This window comes from Opisthorchis viverrini, assembly GCF_000715545.1.
Source record: "Opisthorchis viverrini unplaced genomic scaffold opera_v5_10, whole genome shotgun sequence".
NCBI classification, from domain to species: domain Eukaryota; kingdom Metazoa; phylum Platyhelminthes; class Trematoda; order Opisthorchiida; family Opisthorchiidae; genus Opisthorchis; species Opisthorchis viverrini.
Genome location: NW_008751666.1, coordinates 1,598,935 through 1,619,960, shown reverse-complemented (window position 1 = coordinate 1,619,960; position 21,026 = coordinate 1,598,935). Strand labels below are relative to the sequence as shown.

Below are 21,026 nucleotides of genomic sequence, written 5' to 3'. Positions count from 1 at the left end.
CCCACGTTTCTGTGAAAACTGCTTATCATTTTATTGGTTGTTGATCAGATGGCTGTTGATCTGTTCGCCGAGCTTGGCAATTGGCTTGCAAACGTTTCGTCACCATACGAGGAGACATCATCAATGCGCAGTTGGGTGGGTATTTCTCCCTTGCCTGCGTGTGTTTATATAGCCGTCAAAGGCCATCTGTTATCTTCTGACGTGACCGGCTACTGTGTTCCTTTGTGTTGATTGGTTATCCCAACGGCTTCTAATTTTAGTAGTTTGTTCTCTCTGGCCTTGATTCGCATTGCGTTGTGGTCTGCCGTTCTCGAGTTTGATTGGTTGCTTGTACCGCCCTATTTCCTCCACCGTGGCGGTTAATGTCCCTGCGTCCGCCGGTTGATTTGGTGCTTTGATTGGGCGCCTCCTCCAATCCAATTGATGTGTACGTTTGAATGACGCTTTCTTGCTTCTTGTATGAGTTCCTCGTACGGTCGCTTTTGCGGCTCTAAGTTCTGTGGTTTTGGCGTTCTCTCGCTCTTAATGGCTGGTAAATGGGATCAATTTCGATGTGTTTGTTGATGTCTTCTTCGGTGGAGTACCACGCCTCCATAAATTCGCGTTCTCGTTTCGTTCTTGCTTGAGCGAGTATGCGAACGCCGTTCCAGTCGAACTCGTGACCTTCTTGGTCTTTCTGTGCGGAGATGAGGGAGAATTGATCGTGTCTTTTAGTGGCGAGTTTGTGTTCGTGTATTCTGGTGGAGAGCTTCCTTCATGTTTGTCCTACGTACCGTTTGTCGCAGTCCTTGCATTGGATCCTGTATATGACATTATTCTTCGCCATTGGATCTAACTTCCCCTTTGGTCTTGATAGTGTCCTCCGCAGAGTATTCGCAGGCTTGTAGGCGACCATTGTATTGTGCTGTCGTAGGAGCCTTGCCGTCATTTCAGCGGTGTTCTTGATGTACGGAAGTGTGACACGTTTGCTTGCAGTTTGTCCTGTTGCATTGATAATATTTGGCTTTCTGAGTGTTCTCCAGATGAAATTCCTCGGGTATCCATTTTTCTGAAACAATTTATATAGGCGCTTTTCTTCTTTGATCTTGGATTCTGTTGTACTGCAGTGTGTCTCGATCCGCTTGAAAAGTGTCCGAATGCAGCTTCGTTTGTGGCAATTTGGATGGTTGCTGTGGTAGCTGAGGACTTGGTCCGTATGTGTCGCCTTTCTAAAGACCTCACCACGCCTCCATAAATTCGCGTTCTCGTTTCGTTCTTGCTTGAGCGAGTATGCGAACGCCGTTCCAGTCGAACTCGTGACCTTCTTGGTCTTTCTGTGCGGAGATGAGGGAGAATTGATCGTGTCTTTTAGTGGCGAGTTTGTGTTCGTGTATTCTGGTGGAGAGCTTCCTTCCTGTTTGTCCTACGTACCGTTTGTCGCAGTCCTTGCATTGGATCCTGTATATGACATTATTCTTCGCCATTGGATGTAACTTCCCCTTTGGTCTTGATAGTGTCCTCCGCAGAGTATTCGCAGGCTTGTAGGCGACCATTGTATTGTGCTGTCGTAGGAGCCTTGCCGTCATTTCAGCGGTGTTCTTGATGTACGGAAGTGTGACACGTTTGCTTGCAGTTTGTCCTGTTGCATTGATAATATTTGGCTTTCTGAGTGTTCTCCAGATGAAATTCCTCGGGTATCCATTTTTCTGAAACAATTTATATAGGCGCTTTTCTTCTTTGATCTTGGATTCTGTTGTACTGCAGTGTGTCTCGATCCGCTTGAAAAGTGTCCGAATGCAGCTTCGTTTGTGGCAATTTGGATGGTTGCTGTGGTAGCTGAGGACTTGGTCCGTATGTGTCGCCTTTCTAAAGACCTCAGTTTGTAGTTGTCCGTTCGGCAATCTAGCGATGAGGATGTCCAGGAACGCCAGTTTTCCGTTGTTTTCTTCCCCGGTTGTGAATTTGATGTCGTCGAAAGCGTTGTTTAACAGTTGGCTCACTCGTTGCAGTTCGCTCCTTTTGATGATCACAAATGTGTCGTCCACGTCGACGAACAGATCAACAGCCATCTGATCAACAACCACCCACCCCACCCGAGCCACCAATATTCCACCGCATTGCTTATCATTTTCCCGAATGATCAGCTTGTGGTTATGAGCAAAACAGGAAAGGCAAAATCCTGATCAACAACCAATAAACCCACCCGAGCCACCAATATTCCACCGCATTGCTTATCATTTTCCCGAATGATCAGCTTGTGGTTATGAGCAAAACAGGAATTCTAAGGCAAAATCTTGAAGATGCAGTTCTCGTAAACATTTGTTGCCTGATCATGTGCACTGAAAAATTAAAAGAAACCTGAACAATCAGTGGGCTTTTTCGTCATATGTTTCAATAGAAAAACCTACAGTGGCAACAATATCAAAATATTTTGGCTCTCGATGGTCTCTTCTAGCCAGTCTAAGGTATTAAATTTGAAAAATAATTAGCAAAACATTAAGCATTGTTTTCGGTCACCCGAAAGATAAACTTCTTGAAATTTCGACTAGAAAATAAATTTGCGAATTAATTCGAACGGGCTCTTCTTGTGCTTCAACTCAGTAGGATCCTGGGGACAAATATGGGAAGGTCTGCGAGACGTTTTTTGATAAAAATTGACATTCCTCTTTATATATACAAAGGTGTTCCATATATCTGTTCAGCTTGACTGCAGGTAGCCGACAGCTACATCTATAACTCTAACCAAATACATGTTCAGAAAGATTTATGGTCATAAACATCGTCCTCGGTCGAATTTGAAATAGGCAACAAGACAGAGAGTCATGCAGTTCTACTCAAACGAAACAAGCGCTTGCTAGGTTGCGGTCATCCGTATACCATCACTGTCAGATCAGCATGTTCTCCTTGTATATATTTAGAGTATGACGCAACACAGCGAAACCATGTGTGACTGCGCTAATCAGATTGCACACATGATTAACCGAATTCGGTCAAGTATAAGACCCTGTGTGTTGAAAAAATTATTACCACATTGAACGTGAACGGGACCTTTGTAGATGCGTTGCGGAGAGGGGCAAACAGGTCTGTAATCGTGGAACAGCTTGTAGACTGTTATTTTACGATGTCGTTGAGTATTATCTTATCCGCTTGAATTTCCCAGCTGCACTTACACTCCAGTAACGGGACGTCAGTCAGACACAGGCTCAGTTTTCTGGTAGAATTGCTTGGTTTTAACACTCGTCAGTTTAGTTGGCATCATCATCGCTTCTCGGAACTAAGGTGGTTGAGAACTTTTTTCTCAAAATATCAGGCACAACCTGTTGTCTTACTGGGCACTTTTAGTTGAGGGAAATCAGTGCGTTTCATTCAGTTAACGTTCTTTTACATCACTGTTGTCGATCATAAGGTTAGCACACATAACAGTGAACACGAAAACGTTATGGAAGAATGGTTAATTGATACAAAGTTAAATCAAGCTTGCTGTTCGTTCATATTACTAATATTTATAGCTGCCTTGCTAAGAGTAATCGCTGCTTACATAAATTCGGTTTATAAAATTCGAATAAGCAGCACATCTATGTCGGTACATCTATGTTTTCATAAACTGTTGTTTCTGTGCGAACTGGCAAAATTTATTGGAAACTTAGTGGAATCCTCCAATATGACTTGAAGATTTCAGAGTACAATCTAAAATATTTTCCATTATGCATTTGCGGCTCGCTTGCTGTTTGCAATCCATACAAAAGTATTGTCCCCTCGGATATTGTTCCCTTTTTAAAAGGGTTGCAACACCCTGTTTATGCTGCTGGAAATAGTGAAAGTCTCTAATGTAGTCTACTTTCATGATATAATCCGCTTTCTCAGTCCTCTTTTAACTCACAGGAAATTTAATTAAAGCCCTGTAAATGGGGATTGAACGATGTCAGGATTATTACGTAACGCGCCAAATAGGTTGGTCCATACAGAGCAACAACTGGTGACATTTTTATGGAGCTTAATTCACAGCACGGGTGGTTTAGCCAATCTTGAACAATTAACTCAAAGAAAAGTGTTGCCTAGGTGTAATCAGGTCCTTGGTGCGCACTTGCATATTACGATCTGTGATATTAAATGGGTCGAATGTGTACATTACACCTGCTCATTTTGCTCTATTCATCTGGATTTACATCATAGCGAAGCAACAAGCTTCAGTGTCTTGATGTTAACCGTGGCTAACGTTATCGCCGATTGTGAAATTGAACTGCACTGATCACACAAGCGATCATAAAAAGTTAGTCGGTCTACAAGAAAAAAACAGTAGCTCCCAGGGCTAAAATGAACCGATGATCCTTGAGCCATCAGACTTGAATTCTGCAATCTCCGTTTAGCTGTTGAAGTATTCAGCTTCGGATACTTTGGGACAGTTTGTCACGCCAAAGTACATGCCAGAGGCCACAAACTATATAATATGCTAGGCTGGGAGCACAAATACACCAAACCATACCAGCTTTAATTACGTCGGCATCCAAGGTTAGGCAACTATTAGGTTAAGGTTAGCGATCAGCCAAAAATATTTGAAAGCCTGGGAGAGGTATCGTTTCAGTGCATATTTAGTCAAAGAGAGCTTTTATGCTCCTTGAACTCAGTTGATCTCAACATCGGAGCTATTTCGACACAACGAGCTCCCGAACTCAGTAAATTATTTTGCTTCAAGAGAAACGCTGCTGGTGCTGCTTTTTGGTCAAGAAGTGAACAAATGAATTTGAGTGCAATGATAACATCCTCCGAATTGGCCGTTCGATTTTGTGAATTGAAATAGATATCTTCCATTACAAGATAGCAGAGGCTATCACAGAAACGCAAACGGAAAATTCACTGATGAGTAGCAGATCAAAGCTCTGCATGAACGTGTAGACCAAATTCATTCGCTCCGCATTGGTTGACGACCTATGTACATTTGTTCTGGTTCATCAATCAATGGGGCCAACAGATCGCGAGACTCACTCAACCAAATTCAAATATTCGCCTTGTGTTGCGGCATTATCAGAGTATTACGCCGAGGAAAACGTATGGAAGAAAAGTTGTTATATAGACGCCATTTTTTCGTTAAGACTTATTCAGCAACAGAGTCATTTAGCACAGAACGAACCCGGTTGTTAGTTGGCGAATAACGGGCTCATCGTTATCGCGTATAGTGCTTGCTAAAGATTTTAATAAATTGCTGTCTGTGTCCTCGTATACCAACTCTGTTGATATGACGAGGTTATTGTTGCATCCTCCTTTCCAAGGTCGCCCATGATTTTGTTCACCATATTATGTTGATTCACTCTAAAAGTGTTTCCATTATTCCTACTTAGTGAGTTCGTATTCATTCCTGTCCGTATTGTAGGAGATAAAACTGGTGGAAGGTCGTACCACCGTCCGTGCTAATCATCCCCGTCCATCTGCAGTAAACTTCAATCACTCTCATGTGTCTGATGTGATAGGATTTTATGTTGGTGCACCCCAGCAATTATCTGGTAATCTATTATTCCTTGCCCCGTACCAACAGCAAAGGCATGCGTATAACCTAATGATGAACAACTATTTCCAAGTGATATATGTAACAGCTGCATCGTTTCTCTGTGTGGTCGTGCACAGAAAAGATTAGTTTGTTACTGGCTGCGCTACACAAGCTTCATCACTTAGAAAACTGTTTCAGGTAATAATTTTTGAATGTACAGATTCAGGAACAAGAAAAAGCTCCTATATCACAGCGCTTGTATGGCACCTTAATTCGTTTATCACAGAAAGGCATCCTCCCAAAAAGCCGTGGGTGAAATTATTGTTCAGAGATTATCAGAGAGGGTTTGAATGGAACAGTTCGTTCTATAGAAATGGTGACCATCAATTTCAGAGAGGATACAGGTTGGCTATGAAATTATTTACCTTTGAAACCCGCAACAAATTGTTTGGCTTACATGCGCGCGTTTGAAACAAAAGAGTTACCAGATCACCCCAGTCTATTCATTTTACAGCAAACAGTTGTTTGTTCACCGCATAAAAATGACGGATATGCGTGAAATATTAGAAATTAACAAATATCCTGTTAATATAAAGCTCGTACAAATGACAATGAGTGTTTGTCACGACAATAGGCATTTGACATAACTATTGAGTGCTTTGGAAGTTGTCATAATGAGTACATGCTGTTAAACACAAATTAGCTTTCATTAACTATAATCATCTGTAACGTGCAAATGGCCAAAAGCAGCTTAAAGGCCACCAGTTAATGCTGGTAGATAAGGCGTGGTAGATAGGTTGGGAGTTATGTCTAAACGCATTTACCCCAGAATCGTTTAGGTCAATAGATTTGGGCTTGATGAACAGCAGCAAAAATCCCAAGGATTGAGTCCAACGTATTATTGTTAAACAGGTTGTGGCCAATATCACTGAGAGGACCCTAAAAGTAAGTTAGTTCCTGTAAAATTAGCTGTGACTTGGTCGGGGAGAAGCCAACACCACTTGGTATTTCTTGTCTCACCATGCGTATTAACGTGAAATGTTCAAACTACTACATGGTCGATGCTAAGATTTTTACGGTGTCTATGCATTCTATAAAATAAACCTGTGGTTTCCTCATTGACCTGAGTACTTTTTTCAGAGTAAGCCAGCTAATTAGGCGCTGTTTTGCACCCTTTGTTTGTTATGTTGCGACCGATTAAGGCATTTTTCTGGTACAATGTTTTATTTGATTCTTTCTTAAGGGGTGGCACTTATAAATCAAGGCCTAGAATTCTCACGACAGAAGTAGAAAATGCGGATCACGATATGAACATGAAGGGACGGACTAAGTTAGTACATCATGTTGCCCGATTAAGTGTGGATTCCATTCTCCTAAAGCACCGCAATGAACAGTGTAATTCCGACAGAGATGTCATCTACCTGATTGTGATAAGGTTGCCGAATGGGCCATGTAAACTGACTGGCAGTTGCGTACTGATGGATGTTTCAAGTTTGGGCTACAAATGAAGGTAGAATATAAAACGTTAGCCATTGCAGCTGCGCACTTCCCTGGAAAATTGCTTAAGAAAGACAGTATTATGGAAGAACTATCCGCAGAAAGGTTGTTCTTCCACTTGAAGGTTTGTATACGAAATTTCCGTGGAAATAATTCACGGTCAATCGCTTTCTACCATGTTTTCCTTCCACCCGAGTAATTTCTTTCTCAGTAACTTGTCTAAGGACATGTTATAGCTATTGACTCAAACTAACATCAAACGAGTTATCTACTCATACAAACGGTTGATTCAGAGCATAGGTCAGTCTTCTTTCTACATTATCAGAATCTCCCTGTCAGTCTACTATGTTTTATTGCGTATGTTACATGTGAGAGGCGCGTAGAATACCTTTGTTCACATGTGTTCAATAGTCGTATGTTTGTTCAATGTGGACCAACACTTAAATCTGCTTGCTAAAGCGCAGTCTGTGCTGATTTACACACCGTGCTTCGGTTCCGCCAGATGAAAGGTCGATGTCTAATCTGTACGGATCATATATCATGTCCGATTTTGAGGCTGAAATGAAGTCCCACTTAAAGTGAGCAGGAATCCGAGTTTGGTTATAAATCACTCACCGGATGTCCGTTTCATAACACTATCCCCGAATGCTTTAGGGTGTTTGGCGCACTCTGTATGTCAATTACTGGTAATTAATCAGTCTAATATTCCGGGCTTAAGAGCTGATTATGTTCGTCGTACCTGCTACACGGGTGTCAGTGGAATTTATGAGTTCGTAATGATTCCAGTAGCACCTAGCATATTTTAAATGCGCAGACCTTAGAGCTGTTGATGTAACCAATCAAGTTATGTCAAGCCAACTTATTTGCAGTGATCTTCTTGAAAGATCTGTGGAAAAGGTTGAGTTCTAGGAGCCTTCATCGCCCTTCGAAGGGACTTTTATTTATAGACTCGCGGTCTAGCCGGTGATTTTTTTAAAAAAAATAGCGAAGTGAGTACAAAAATAGCTGAAATTGATTTATATGAGTTGATTAGTGAACGTGTTCAACGTTTCGGTGTTTGTTTCCCTAAATTCAGCAATCACGGAAAGTGTTTTGGAAGCTCAAGGTTCCCACAGTGTCAAAAGTGAACTTGTTTGCAAGCTTTCACATATTGGAGACTTATCTATATCCAAAAAGAATTGATAAGGATAACACGCATCAGAGATGTTTTCCGGTCCTGATAAACAGGCAATTTCAGCACTTCACTAATGACCTACGCGAGCTGCTTATGGAAGAATACACTTAACAGTTTGGCGCTAAAATAAAAGCCAATATCAATCCCGCATTTAAATGTCAAGGTCATATCAGTCGAAATGTTGCGCTCGCCAATGCCAAAACAGTGTACGCAGCTACCGAATTTGTGAATTTGGTACCCAATTCCACGCTTACCTCTACATCCATTGACACTGCAACTTGGGAGAAATAAATGTCCTCACGTTGTTTCCTGTTTTCAAACGTTCTTTAATAGGCATTGCACGTAGACCGAACGTTTTCCATTGTACTGTTTTGCATATGTATATTTCAGGTAGGATTTAGTTGTAACACACAACGGAGTGATGATTATTCATTCCCATCTTGATGCAGTGTCTCATAAATCTTCTAAGTTGTCTTTGTTTGGTTGTACTGGAATTACTTCTTGGCATGCCGCATGTCAACAGTGTCGTGCATCAATGCATCCGTGACAGTACAACTTAAAATGGTGCGCCTCATGCCATGCTCTGTCAGGTCACACCCCATAAGAAAGTACAACAAACGGGGTAGCTCAAAATTCACAAGTGTTCAACCATGATATCACTCTATCTCATGCGAAAACGAGTTTCAGTCGCAACTGCTACCGCTCTTGTCAGAGGAATTGAAGCAAGTTCGGTGAAAAAGATGAGTACACATTTGATGCCTCGATACTTTATAAGATTTCCTGGTAAACAAGCTAAATCCTAGTACCTTGATTGATCTTGTTTTTGCATGTTAAATAAAAAAAATGTCTTCAAAAGTGGCGACCAACTACTTTCTTTCTGTGAATAGGCAAATATTTGGAAAAATCGAAAAAATCTACCAACATGGGATAGCATTTGTTGCTTTAACCGTGATGAAACATGACGTTACACCACTCTTGCATGATTTATCTTAATTGTATACAAAATTTTTACGGACGGTCGAGGTGTCACATTTAACTGGCAGACTGCTGAAGCAAAAAGGAGCTTGGTCAACATTTTTCGTAAATAGGCTGACGTGTGTCGGGGTTACCTGATAAGCCCTGCGAAATTGAGCCCAGGATACTTGAGGATACAGACCGTATTTTAACCTCAAAATACTGCATTCTAGTCACCAACACGTATTTCTGTTCAGTCTGAAGTCGTCCATTCCTATGAGATTAAATCTAAATGTGCTTGTGTCTACACAAGTCGATTTTCATTTCTGAACCACTAGACAGTCAACTGTGAGAGAGTCAGCCTACCTTATAGGGAAACTCTCCTTTATGATATCAGCACAGGAACATGACTGCGGTAAGACTGGGGACATTCACCAAAATGAGCTCAGATTATTTCGGCAGCATTAGTTTATTTAATTAATCTGTACGAACAACTTAAGCTTCTTCTAAACCTTTGCAGTTACAGTTGGCGGTCCGTCTGAGAAAAGTATGACTCATGTATGCCACAAGGATATCAGAAGTAAATGCGAACATGAAGCATCCACTGAGGTCTCCTTATAAGACCATTATCCTTCGATCGTTTTTGACGTTAAGGTGGTTGGGTGCTGGCTTTAATGAATGTAGCCCCGGCTAAAATTACTAAGGACAATTTGTCGATACAGTCAGTTTCCTTGAGCAGTCCTATTTTCATAATCTTATCTGGATGGTATAAAATCACATGGGAACACTTGCGTAGTTCTTGCGAAACTTTTGGTGTTTCAGGTTGATTGAGCCATCATGGTGCCAGGACTATGTCGCTAAAGATGACAGCATAAAAATCATCTTTGAATTTATCAAATCCGTCAGTAAACACCAGCACCAACGAAAGGGTATGATCAATAATCCTTCGAATAGTGCATCTGTGATCGGTTAATTGGGCTTCCGCCGATGAATGTCAAAATTTGTCCCAAATAAGACGATTTATGACGATTCACGAATGTATGTGTTTATTTTGAGGCATTTGTACAGAGCGAGGTCCGTGCCTTTCAGAGTTTAGGAGTGCTTCATGATGATTATTTTGGATGTTTTCAGTGCAGAATAAAAACACGGACACAGATAATGCCAGTACTTTCACTCTCAGGTGTAAAAACTTTGAGTGGATATAAGCTATTTGAATTCCGATGATTTTAGCCGGAAAAAAAGAACGTCCATAAAAGCGTAAAGAATAGTCAGTTCAGGAGCGACTGGAGTATGCAACTTAAGTTCTTTTCTCTTTAAGAGTTTCTTGTTGGTGCACGGCAATTTTCAAAATTATTTTGGAATAAGGCATAAAATAAATGCGTGCTTGTGGGCATGTACGAATCAGCTTAAGCAATCTAACACTTTTGCAATGCATTTGGACGCTCAGTTATCGTCACCCACCTCTACGGAACGTCAATAAAAATCATAACCCCAGGGTTTGTACTCGTGGACACAAAAATCTTCATTTGCAATCACGTCGTGAGCAAACAAGAATGGAAACTCCAAAAAACAGAAGATCAGAGTGCTGCCTCTAAACAGATACTCTAGGATGACCTACGTTCTTAGAGTGCAAGCTCATCGGTCGCACGCTGCATTCAGATCCTGTTCAGAAACCCGAAAACAAGGCAAGCACCTCGAGAGATATATCAAACACTCTCCACGTGCAAAGCGTGCAAGGAGTATTGCAAATGCCCACTCCGGGAGATGCGGCCTCTTGTGAAAAAGAGTTCCAACACACATAAGCGCTTAGATATAATTACCAATGAAGAAAATGTAATTCCACATCATTCTGTGATACTGCCAAATTCAAGGATTGAAAGGAATTATAATCAACAGGTGATCTATTTTGAAGTTTAGAACAAACGTTAGACTGAGTACTTATTCCGTTTCCTACAGGTATACAACGAGAGTTCTGAGGAAATATTCTAGATAGGGGTACCGAAATTCTTTCGTTTTTGTCTACAATGCATGCAATTACGTCTTTGTAGCACAACAGGCTGAAAGTTTGTTGCAACTTTATCTTTAGAATCTTAAAACAACTCGTCTGTAAGTCAGTTAGTATAGGTAATATTGGGAATTGTATAATGCCAGCAAATCTATGGTAACTGGAATGTCTTACTCAATCCGTTTACAAAGGTAACAGAACTTATGGTATTCAACAAGCATACCAGAATAATTGGCCCACTTTTAAATAAAGCGATCTGCAATGGTCACCATGTAGAGGTTTGTTCCAGTATTTGAAAAGTATGCCTAGTGACTAAAAGTGGGTAAAGAAGATCTGGTGTGTTCCAGTGAGCAAGATATTGGTGTATAAATTACGCAGTATGGTAGGAATAAACGCACTGTATTTGGATTTCTAATGAAAGAATTCCAGGCTCTTTACCGGGCTGATAAATGGGTGCAGACAAACAAGACATAGAGTTTTAAATTAAAGATAGGTTTCATGAACTGAACAGTATCACTAGGAAGTTTGTGAGGGAAATCATTTAAGTCTCAGGTGATACCCAAAACAGTGCGTCATCTTACCAAATTTGTCTCAGTTTTTTGCAGTACTTTCAAGTTCATGTAAAATGTACATATATATATTTGGACTTTATCCTATGAATAACCATAAGACTATCCCACGCCCATGTTTCCCACGTTGTTTTGCCGTGGTGTTAAGAAGTCTCCTAAAATGGGTTTGGAGGGAATAACAAATCAAACAAAATACCCTACAGTGATGCATTAGTGCCCCTACTATTGAACTGCTGGCTTGTTTACTCATCGGCACTATAATCTACGTTCGAGTAAGCAGGATAGCAATAAACCTAAATCTGGTCCATAAATGAAATGTGTTTGCTTAATGATCCAGTTGTGTAGAGTCGTATTATAGTTGGAGATATCTGAGATTGACTTATTCTTATCTTTGTATGAGGGATGTGCGAATATGAAAACAGATGTCTGTATCTAAGTGATAAATTCAAACGACTTTTTTGTTCTCTGGTCATTTTCCCAACAGCTGCTTTTAAACTGGTTCAACAGTATAGATGAATATAAATAAGTAAGTAAAAAAGGAAGTAAATAAGTTAATATCATTATATAGATGAATGACGGCAGCACGTTGAAAATTCATACTTCTGAGGATAAGATCCCTATAGTAGAAGGATATGTTTATTCTTCTTCTTCAAAGCTTCCGTGCAGTATAAACTTATTTCAAGAGCCAGACTCCAGTAGCCTTTCATGGTCATCCATCAGAATCTCACGGAATCGTATATGTCTCTCATGCAGTGTTTGAGTTCTTTCGCAAGAAAGTCCTCTAGATTATTAGGTCTGTCACTGCTCTCCTTATCCACAACAGTTCTTAAGTTGTGCGTCCTACTCACAGAAGACGTCAGCGTCACGCGTCTAGGAAATTGTTTGCTTTTTGGCACTCAAGACAGAGCCTTTGACCTCGAAATCTTTTCCACAAAACAGTTTGGATCCAAACTAGGCCAAGTGCAGAGAGTAGTGCATTGGAGTCTGAAACCCATTCCCACTGTGCGCAGCGGGTCTCTCCTGTTCAGAAAGAACCTGTACATTCACAGAGTGAACTAGGGAATTTTCATACATTCTCAGGCATCTGACGAGGTTTAGCGACATAATCTGTGTACCAACGTTACATTTAGGGACGACATGTTTTTGTTGTAACTTCCAAAATATTTGTATTTGAAAAATAGATTTTATGGAAGCTGTTTTACCACCAAGAACGTCACAAGACAGCTTGGCTTTTTTGGGATATAGAGAGTTGTGCATATCACTACTGGATATAACTGGTTCGTACTCTGAAGCAGCCCGAGCCGTTACGCCCTGGTGAGACTGTTGTTCTTTCGTTCATTAAAGCGGATCTCAGCTACCTTAACATCATGCTGACATTATCCTTCTCATTTTTCAACAAACAACGCCGTGTTGTCGTCCAAGATGAATTTGATTCATCTAACAGTCTGTTCTACTCAACATCAATTTGCCAACTCCTTTGTTGGTTTTGGTTGTAACGGTCGGATTCTGCGCTGTCTATATGTTTCGTGATGTTTTCTTGCAAGAGGACCCCTTTATGTCGGTTTGTACTACTGATATTTGTAGCCAATACTGAAAACAAATAAATGGTCAAGCTATCAAACGTGGATCGAAACAAAACAAAAATTTCTAACGTATTTTTCACTAAAACTAATCAGAAGGTTCTTTAAACTGTTGTTTTTCGTGTTCCGTCGTTCAGCTGACCATTTATCTGTGGAAATTTTTTGCGTCAAAAGACAATGTCGTGGAACAAGGTCTAGCAGTCCTTTATTTCGCCTATCGCCGGCACCCTTTTTTAATGGATTTCTACGACGTGTTGACTCAGTCAGCGCGATTGCGTGATTCTCAGGAGAAATCTGACTGTAGAGTCAACTGAACGACGTCTGCTAGATACGCATTTTCATTTGGACAAGAGAAAATCAGGTCCCACGGACAGATTTGGTAGCCTGCAAGTATTTCATGTAAAACCTTGTTGACACTGGCTAGTAAGTTTGGTGGCAAAGTGCAATAATATCTGCAACCCGGTTTGAATAGAAAATAGCCATTTTTAGTTAAATATGCGCACGGAGAATTCAAACACCTGGGATAAGAGGTGAAATGAGCAGAAAGCATAACACGTTACCAGCAGATGTGCTACTGACTGAGGTACAGCATTGGTCACATTCTTGGCAATGATAGACATAAAGCTCTTCACGAGAAATCGACAAGAGAAGTCCAAGCAGACTCTTTTATGGTACAAGAAAAAGAGAGAGATGGTTCGTTGAAATTCCGATGGAATTTCACTGTTTTAATTTAGATACATATTTCAAAAAAGCTCGATTGCCTCAGTTTACGTTGACAACACTCGTCAGGTTGTGCCGCTGAATTTCTGCCTGTTTCATACACTAATACACTGTACGCAGGTTTTCCTGATGTTAAGATTACTATGTATTGTTCAGTCTCACAGTGAATAGTCACTTGAGGGATACCGACAAGCACTCAAAGTCTTCCCATGTCTCCTAGAACGACTGACTTGCTAAAAACGTATGTCATCCGTATTGTTTCAATGACTTATTCTGCTTCTTCTATTGCGTTGCCTATTTGGTAATACTAAGGAGTGGACCATAATACAAATCTTACAATTGTTCTTTTGGTATATACTGAATATTATGTTGCTGTTTCCAGCTTTTGTTCCAGTTTATGTGCATATTGATTGCCTCAGAAACTGGTTGCAGAAGAAATCTTTGACAACAAAATGAACTGAAAATCACACACAGGATTTAACTCCCTGCATCCATAGCCTCGGTGCTTTCACTGCCGCCTAAATGTCCCGCTCACTTCAATCATTCAGTTTATTAGCATATTTTCCGGTGTCCTGAAGTTTTCCACTCACCGAGAAATCGAATCTTACACACAAACACACTGGACAGATGTGTTTTCTGCTATGTACGGCCGTGCGCACTGGTGAGTTTCATCACTCACTTTCATCGCAAGTGATCATCGGATGTTCCTCGCACTTAATCATCGCGGTTCTCCTTCTTTTTTACCAGTCTCGAGTGCTATTTTCGTCTGTTTGACAGATTATCCAGAACAGGCAATTACTTACACCTGTAAAACAGACAGCAAAGTTGCCATCAGTGGAAAAGCACTTCCACATATGTAGCAGTTGTTTGGTTGATTGAAATGTATAACGAACAACTGTGCATCTTTTTGTTAGTGTTGAGATTTCTGAATAGCATAAAAGTAATAAACCTGAATAAACATACAGAGTTAATACACGAGTTCTATTGAAAATCTAAAATCTATATACTGTTTCTAACATGCGGTATTAAGCATAAACACGCCGTTTAATTTTGAAAACAGAATTGACGCAAGGCCGTTGGGATGTCAAAAATCGAAAAACATAAACAACAGTTGATTGAAGCATAACGCATAGATTGATACCATTCAAAAAACCTGAGGCGGTATTGTTTTGTCACATATCTCGCCGGACACTCTGAAACAGCCATAATTGGCATCACAGCAGTCCGATTCGCAAGAGCACCTACAAGAAGTATGAGTTAAGTTTTTAGCAACCAAACCCTAGATTAGCAACATATAGTTGGAACAGAAACCAGTCAGTTACAAAATATCCCTTGGGAATGAGAACTTAGCTATACCCAATCCCAAGCTTAATAATAAATGGTGAATTCTCAATGTGCCGGGTAGGCAAGAAATGCCGTAAAACGTCAATAATCATAAATGAGTGGAGAATGGTTAACTGTTTGGAAAAAGATTGTGCAGGATTAGAAGCACTGATTGCTTTGAGTTTTAATGGCCTCGCACAAACCGGCGCACTTAAGAAGATAGTTATTTAACCCTCCTAAGAGCGTTTCGGAGTCATTGATATAAAAATTTAGTACATTATCACAATTTTTAGTTGTTATCAAAATAGCGGATAATTAATAATTTAATATCGCAAAACTCTGAGATGTGCCATTCGCTTGAGTAATTGACCATTAGCTGCTAGACTCGAACTGAATACTGCCTTTCTTTTTGGTCACAAGCACTTGACTGATGAATTCTGGATAATATTAAAATTTTCGCTTTGTAAAGAGTAAAAGGATAGCCGTATTACATAGAATGAACACGAAATAGGTAATTGAAAGGGTCATGTATATGATTTTTAGGCCAAAATATGAATAGACAACAAAATTAATGAAATAGCTCCGTGAGAGCTCAACCGTGGTATAAATTACCGTTCATTATTAACAATAGAGTAGGAAACCAAAAAATGACCAGCCACCATAAATCGTACTGAAATTTCATAGTTCAAGCAGCTACTTGGGAAACGCAGATAATTATTGAACAAATATTCCAGGTAATCTAATTTGGCAAGAAGAAACCATGAAGAAACCAGAGGTTGCAACTTCATATCTCGGACTACATGATCGAAGATCGTGTCCGATGGCAACAAATACATACAGCACAGGAAAGGCTATTTTTACCAGACACCTGATCGACGTATTTCTGAGGACAGCTGTAGCATGGTTGATGTTTTCCAAAGATGAGGAGACATTGTTTCAGAGGGGTTTGGTAAACAATCGGTGGATTTATTGCTGGGCAACGTTTCGCTTTTGACACAAAAGCTTCGTCAGGCCAAGTGAGTAAGTAAGTAGGTTGATTGGGTTTTAAGGCAGTCAGGGAACCAATCCGTGAGATTCCTTATGACTAGTGACGTGATCAGTGCTGGGTGTTCAGTCTGATGTCCCTGTTTGTTGATTAGTGCGATGACTAAGCTTTACGATAGATCGGTTAGGGGGGGGGGTTCGTCTTTATGATGAACCCGGATTTTTTCGTCCCAGCTTCTTCAGTCTAGAACACCTTAATGGAAAAGTCCTCTTGGGGTCGTTCACAGATTTCGTTCACCTGTGTTCGTCCAAGGGTGCTGTTTACCAAACAGCTCTGAAACGATGACTTCCCAATCGGTCCCAGACATTTTCCAGTTGATGAGGAGACATTGTTCCTCGGACCAATGAGTCAACTGCTTGAACGTGTTTGCAGAAATGAATACCATAGTATGAACCCACTGCCTAATTATCCGAAACTTTTTAAAACGGTGAAGACAAGTGAGATAAAAAGTCCATTACAGTGATCAAATTATGGTGTTTGTACAAGGCTGAAATTTGTGGGATTCCAAAATATTTCACTGTGCACATTACTCTGCCCATTATGGCTTAGTGTCAAGAAAGTATAAACGACCTCTTTCCAGATACCGTAGAAAGAAGGCCAGAAGTAGATTAAAGCTCACGTTACTTTTGGTAAGTTTTGAAAACTGGCTAGCTGGCTGCAAGAGTGCAATTTACAAAAGTATACTAGTTTACATTACATATGTGCCTTCACAGTTTGTAAAAAGTGAATATCTTCTTTAGTTGCGAATTATTTCAAGTCTAGCATTACGCCTCGCTCTGCGCTCAAGAAACATCTTTAACTTACTCCAAAATATTACCATGTTGGGGTCGTATTCTGGTTGGAGGTTGAACACTAAGCAACACCTCACATGCTTTCTCCACTTGGACGATAAAACTTCATGTGTTTACGGATGCTTTACTGCAGTTTTTGTGAGGCCAAGGTAAGACGTTTTGCTCTATCCTTCCCGATTAGTTGCGCATTTGTAACGAAATAATTGTGTGATGGCTTTTATGTATGTAAATATTCGTGCAATTTTTATGTACTCATTTGCTGACCAATGTTCAGAGGAGATCAGCGCCATGACATTTGACTATGTTTGTGGCGGACATTTTGAACTTACATTCAACTAAAAAAATCTGGTCCGTTTGTGTTGCGTTTCGTCTTCAACAAGCCTGTGCCAGCCAGTGAGGTTATTAAAAATTTTACCCCCTTTGTTTTACTTGTTTACGCCGTTGAAGAGGTAGTTGAATTCCAGAACTTCCTGGTCTCCTATATATGTGCATACATTAGTGAAAACTAGCTCGTCAGTAAGTAAGTAACCGGACGAAATACACGGAGAAGCCAAGGAAGACTAACGGAAAATTCAAATGAATACAGCCGGAATGGATCAACGATGGAGTTTATTATGGATTGGTCAGAATGTCACGTGATGACAACTAATTTGTCAAAAGCAAATGCATCGTGGAGAATGAACAAAACATTGGGACATCGGTGTGATTGGCGTCAGTTCCGGCTACATTACGCACATAGATTCTTGCCACCGTTGTACGTTTTAAATTTAGATGACTAGAATTGTAATGAGAAAATCTGATCGGTCCCCATTCATTACGTGACTCTAAACCGTGCTAGCGGTACACTGCACACATTTACTGACAGGTTAAGATGAGGCTAACTGAAATGTCTTCTTTGACATCTGCCTGCAGCTTGCACACAAAAGTTCACTAGCTGATAGTTATATGGCGGAGTGACCCGGAGAAGCAGTCGATATTTCGACTTTGATTCAGCCGGAGGGATTCTTTTTCGGCCGACATTGTTCCGCTTCAGTCAGGCTCGTGTTCCCGCGGAACTCTGAATGTGAGACAAATAACGAAGCGTGTGTGAACAAATGTCTACCTAACAAATCACGTGGGCTGTTCACCTCAAATATCATCAAGTGATAATTCAGTACACAAAGGTTTTTGTAATGCAAAGTATCAAAGGCATTGGCTATCAAAGGCTATTAGCCATAAGTCTTCGCTAAGGGCTTACCTATCAGCTCTAGCCTAACGATATAGTGGTAACTCCATGGTTCCGGATTTGAGTCACCCAAAACAGTCGTCAAGCGCTTACTGCCAATCTTTTCCAAAACGGATAGAATAGTTCTGTAGCACTTCTAGGCGTGTTACCATGGATTGGCTTTAGCTTCAGTAAGTCCGTATTTCTGAGGGATATTTGATCATTTATGTTCCTTCCATTTTTTTGCATTCACAGCATCATGCTCTACTTTTAGAATTCACTAACGTTATCCTTAAACCTGCCAAAGCTTCATCAATATCTTCATCCAAAAAAAGGTTGCATACCTCAGAAAAATCTCACGAATCAGCGAGCCTGGTTGTGAAAATTACCGCTAAAGTGGATTATGCCCGCATTCCAATTGCAACCTTATTGAGCGATTAACCCATTTTGCATAGTCTCTCTCAGATTAACCAGACTAGCATACGTCATGACCTTTACCGTTTCAAAACACCGCTAAGGAAGTCTAATTTTATACCAAGACGCCACTTGGAGAAGAATTCACGGTAAATCTTTTGGGTGGAGATCGGTGATCAAAATCGGGCAATCAGTAATCAGTGGTATTAGACTACTTGTGTGTAAATGATATTCAGATGGCAGAAAACAAAAAACGGGCTCTCCAGATTTCTACATACTACCTCCAAACTGGGCGTTTTCTTGTTACTACCGACTGGACAAAATTATACTCTGGAACGCTGATGATACTATATTTTGACCCACCCTCAAAGATGTTATCTGACCTGGATGCTGTCTAAAAATTGCAGGAATTGCTGCCTGCAGTACAACTGCACTAGTAATGCCTATGTTTCGGCTGAGCATCTTTGATATGTTTGGTCGATACTGTGCTCTTGAATAATGTGCTGCTCCACTTGTCAGGTTTTCGTTTCCCCTCAGCATCACTTGGTAGATGATCCAAATCATAGCTTTGTTACCACTGACGCATTCCTCGCTTTCACAGCTGAACTGCATGGCTAACTTATGTTTTTTTCCTGGTTGTGTGTATTTTTGTATTGTCGTTCGTTTGCAAGTGAAACTTAAAGTTTGTCCTCATCTTCCTTCAATTTGTTATATTTAGTGCCGTATTGATCCTTTTTCAACAACCGCCTATTCAAGTTGATATCGACCCGGTTATCTTTAGGGTTTTCACAGCGCTTTAAATCGATGCTTGTTGAACGGGCAAAATGTCTATCGCTCTTGAGAACAATTGCGTCCTTAGAACAACAGTGATTAGCTCGTCAAGTGTGCTCGCTGAGGAGACTAAAGTGCTGAAAACTGTGCTATTCCATGCGACCGTCCCGAGAGTTTCAATAAAAAACCCTCGAAACTTTGTAACAAACAACACCATTATTGAGAGGAATACTTCAATAATACACACGCTGACCTGCCATAAAGACACTTGGGAAAGAGCATAGAGTAGTAAAGAGTAGAGTGAAAAAGTAATTTGAAGAATTTAGCTCGTAGCAGTTCAATATCCTTAAGTAAAACGACCAAGAATAAGGCACCCGCATATTTGAAGAGCATTAAAATCATCGGCTGACTGTGTATAGACGCAGGGTTGCTGAAAATTCTTCGACAGCACATGACCAGCTTTGCCCTTCTTAGGGCTCACCAAGTAGGCGAGGTCCCGAGTTTCCGTCGACCTTATGTTCCACTTGAAGCCAAAAGCCACGATAATAACGAGAAATTCGGTTGGGCTCCAGATGAATCTCCCGCAAGACCAAACTGGTTTGCAAATTAGCGTAGCCTTTTGTGGGATTCAGTTGCTATTAGTGAAACTGGCGAAGGCGAACTGAAGATGAAAGTAAGCCGGACAATACTGCTTGCAAGTGATTGTTCGCGTACCGCTTGGATTGTTTACATTCCATGTCCTGCATGGTTCAAGGAAGATAAATCTGGTGCCAACAAGGAGCTAGGAAGAAAATAAGGCACTCGGTTTAACTACAGCCGCCTTTTTTCAACTACCCTACCTACGGACGGTTCCCCGCGCTTACGCTCCACTTTTCTGTCTACCGCCCCCAACAAGCTGACATTTTTTTGCTAGAGATATACTAATAATCGAGTGTATGAAGCCGCCTGTGGATGAAACCAAGATTTGTAACCACAAACTGAAGCCGTCGTTACAACTGTGCTACATACATGACTCTCTGTTTTCAACGAAACTCATTTCTGACGCCATAAAGCGCGCAAGACAGTTAACCTTGCCCACGTCTTCTCTACAAACGCACTCACAACATTTATCGTATTAAAATAAAGCTTATACAGTCGTCAAGATACTTTTACCCCTCGACAAACTCGGGCGCTCCGGTTTCAGCAATCCTCCGATGTACCAGAGAAGCAAAGTACCATGAGAAAACTTGAAGGATATTTCGCTCTGAACATGCATAACGCATGCTGACACATGAAGCAACCTTTGACAGGTTGGTTGAAATAACTCGCGCAGACAAACACTTGTCAAAACACATACTGATTTCGTACGTATCGTCCCAGTCCAATAACCTCTCATCGATGCTTAACATGGCAGTCTGCTGAAATGTTGATGAATTTGGACGACTCTCCCTAATTTATCCATAGAGTCCAGGGCTTTATCTAGGCCGAAGAACATTGTCACTGTTGATCAGTGGCATACTTGGCGCTGCTAGAGCCCTT

General features: G+C 40.7%; 1 protein-coding gene across 1 annotated transcript; it reads right to left on the bottom strand.

Annotated features, from left to right (window-relative positions):
- Positions 1-490: 490 nt before the first annotated feature.
- On the bottom strand, positions 491-14,682 carry T265_00967 (hypothetical protein; the record flags this gene model as incomplete). Its single annotated transcript, XM_009164882.1, has 5 exons — positions 491-737; positions 774-1,178; positions 1,222-1,374; positions 1,411-2,158; positions 14,640-14,682. 5 exons carry the CDS (start codon positions 14,680-14,682, stop codon positions 491-493), a joined length of 1,596 nt encoding a protein of 531 aa, XP_009163146.1.
- Between the last annotated feature and the right edge of the window lie 6,344 nt (positions 14,683-21,026).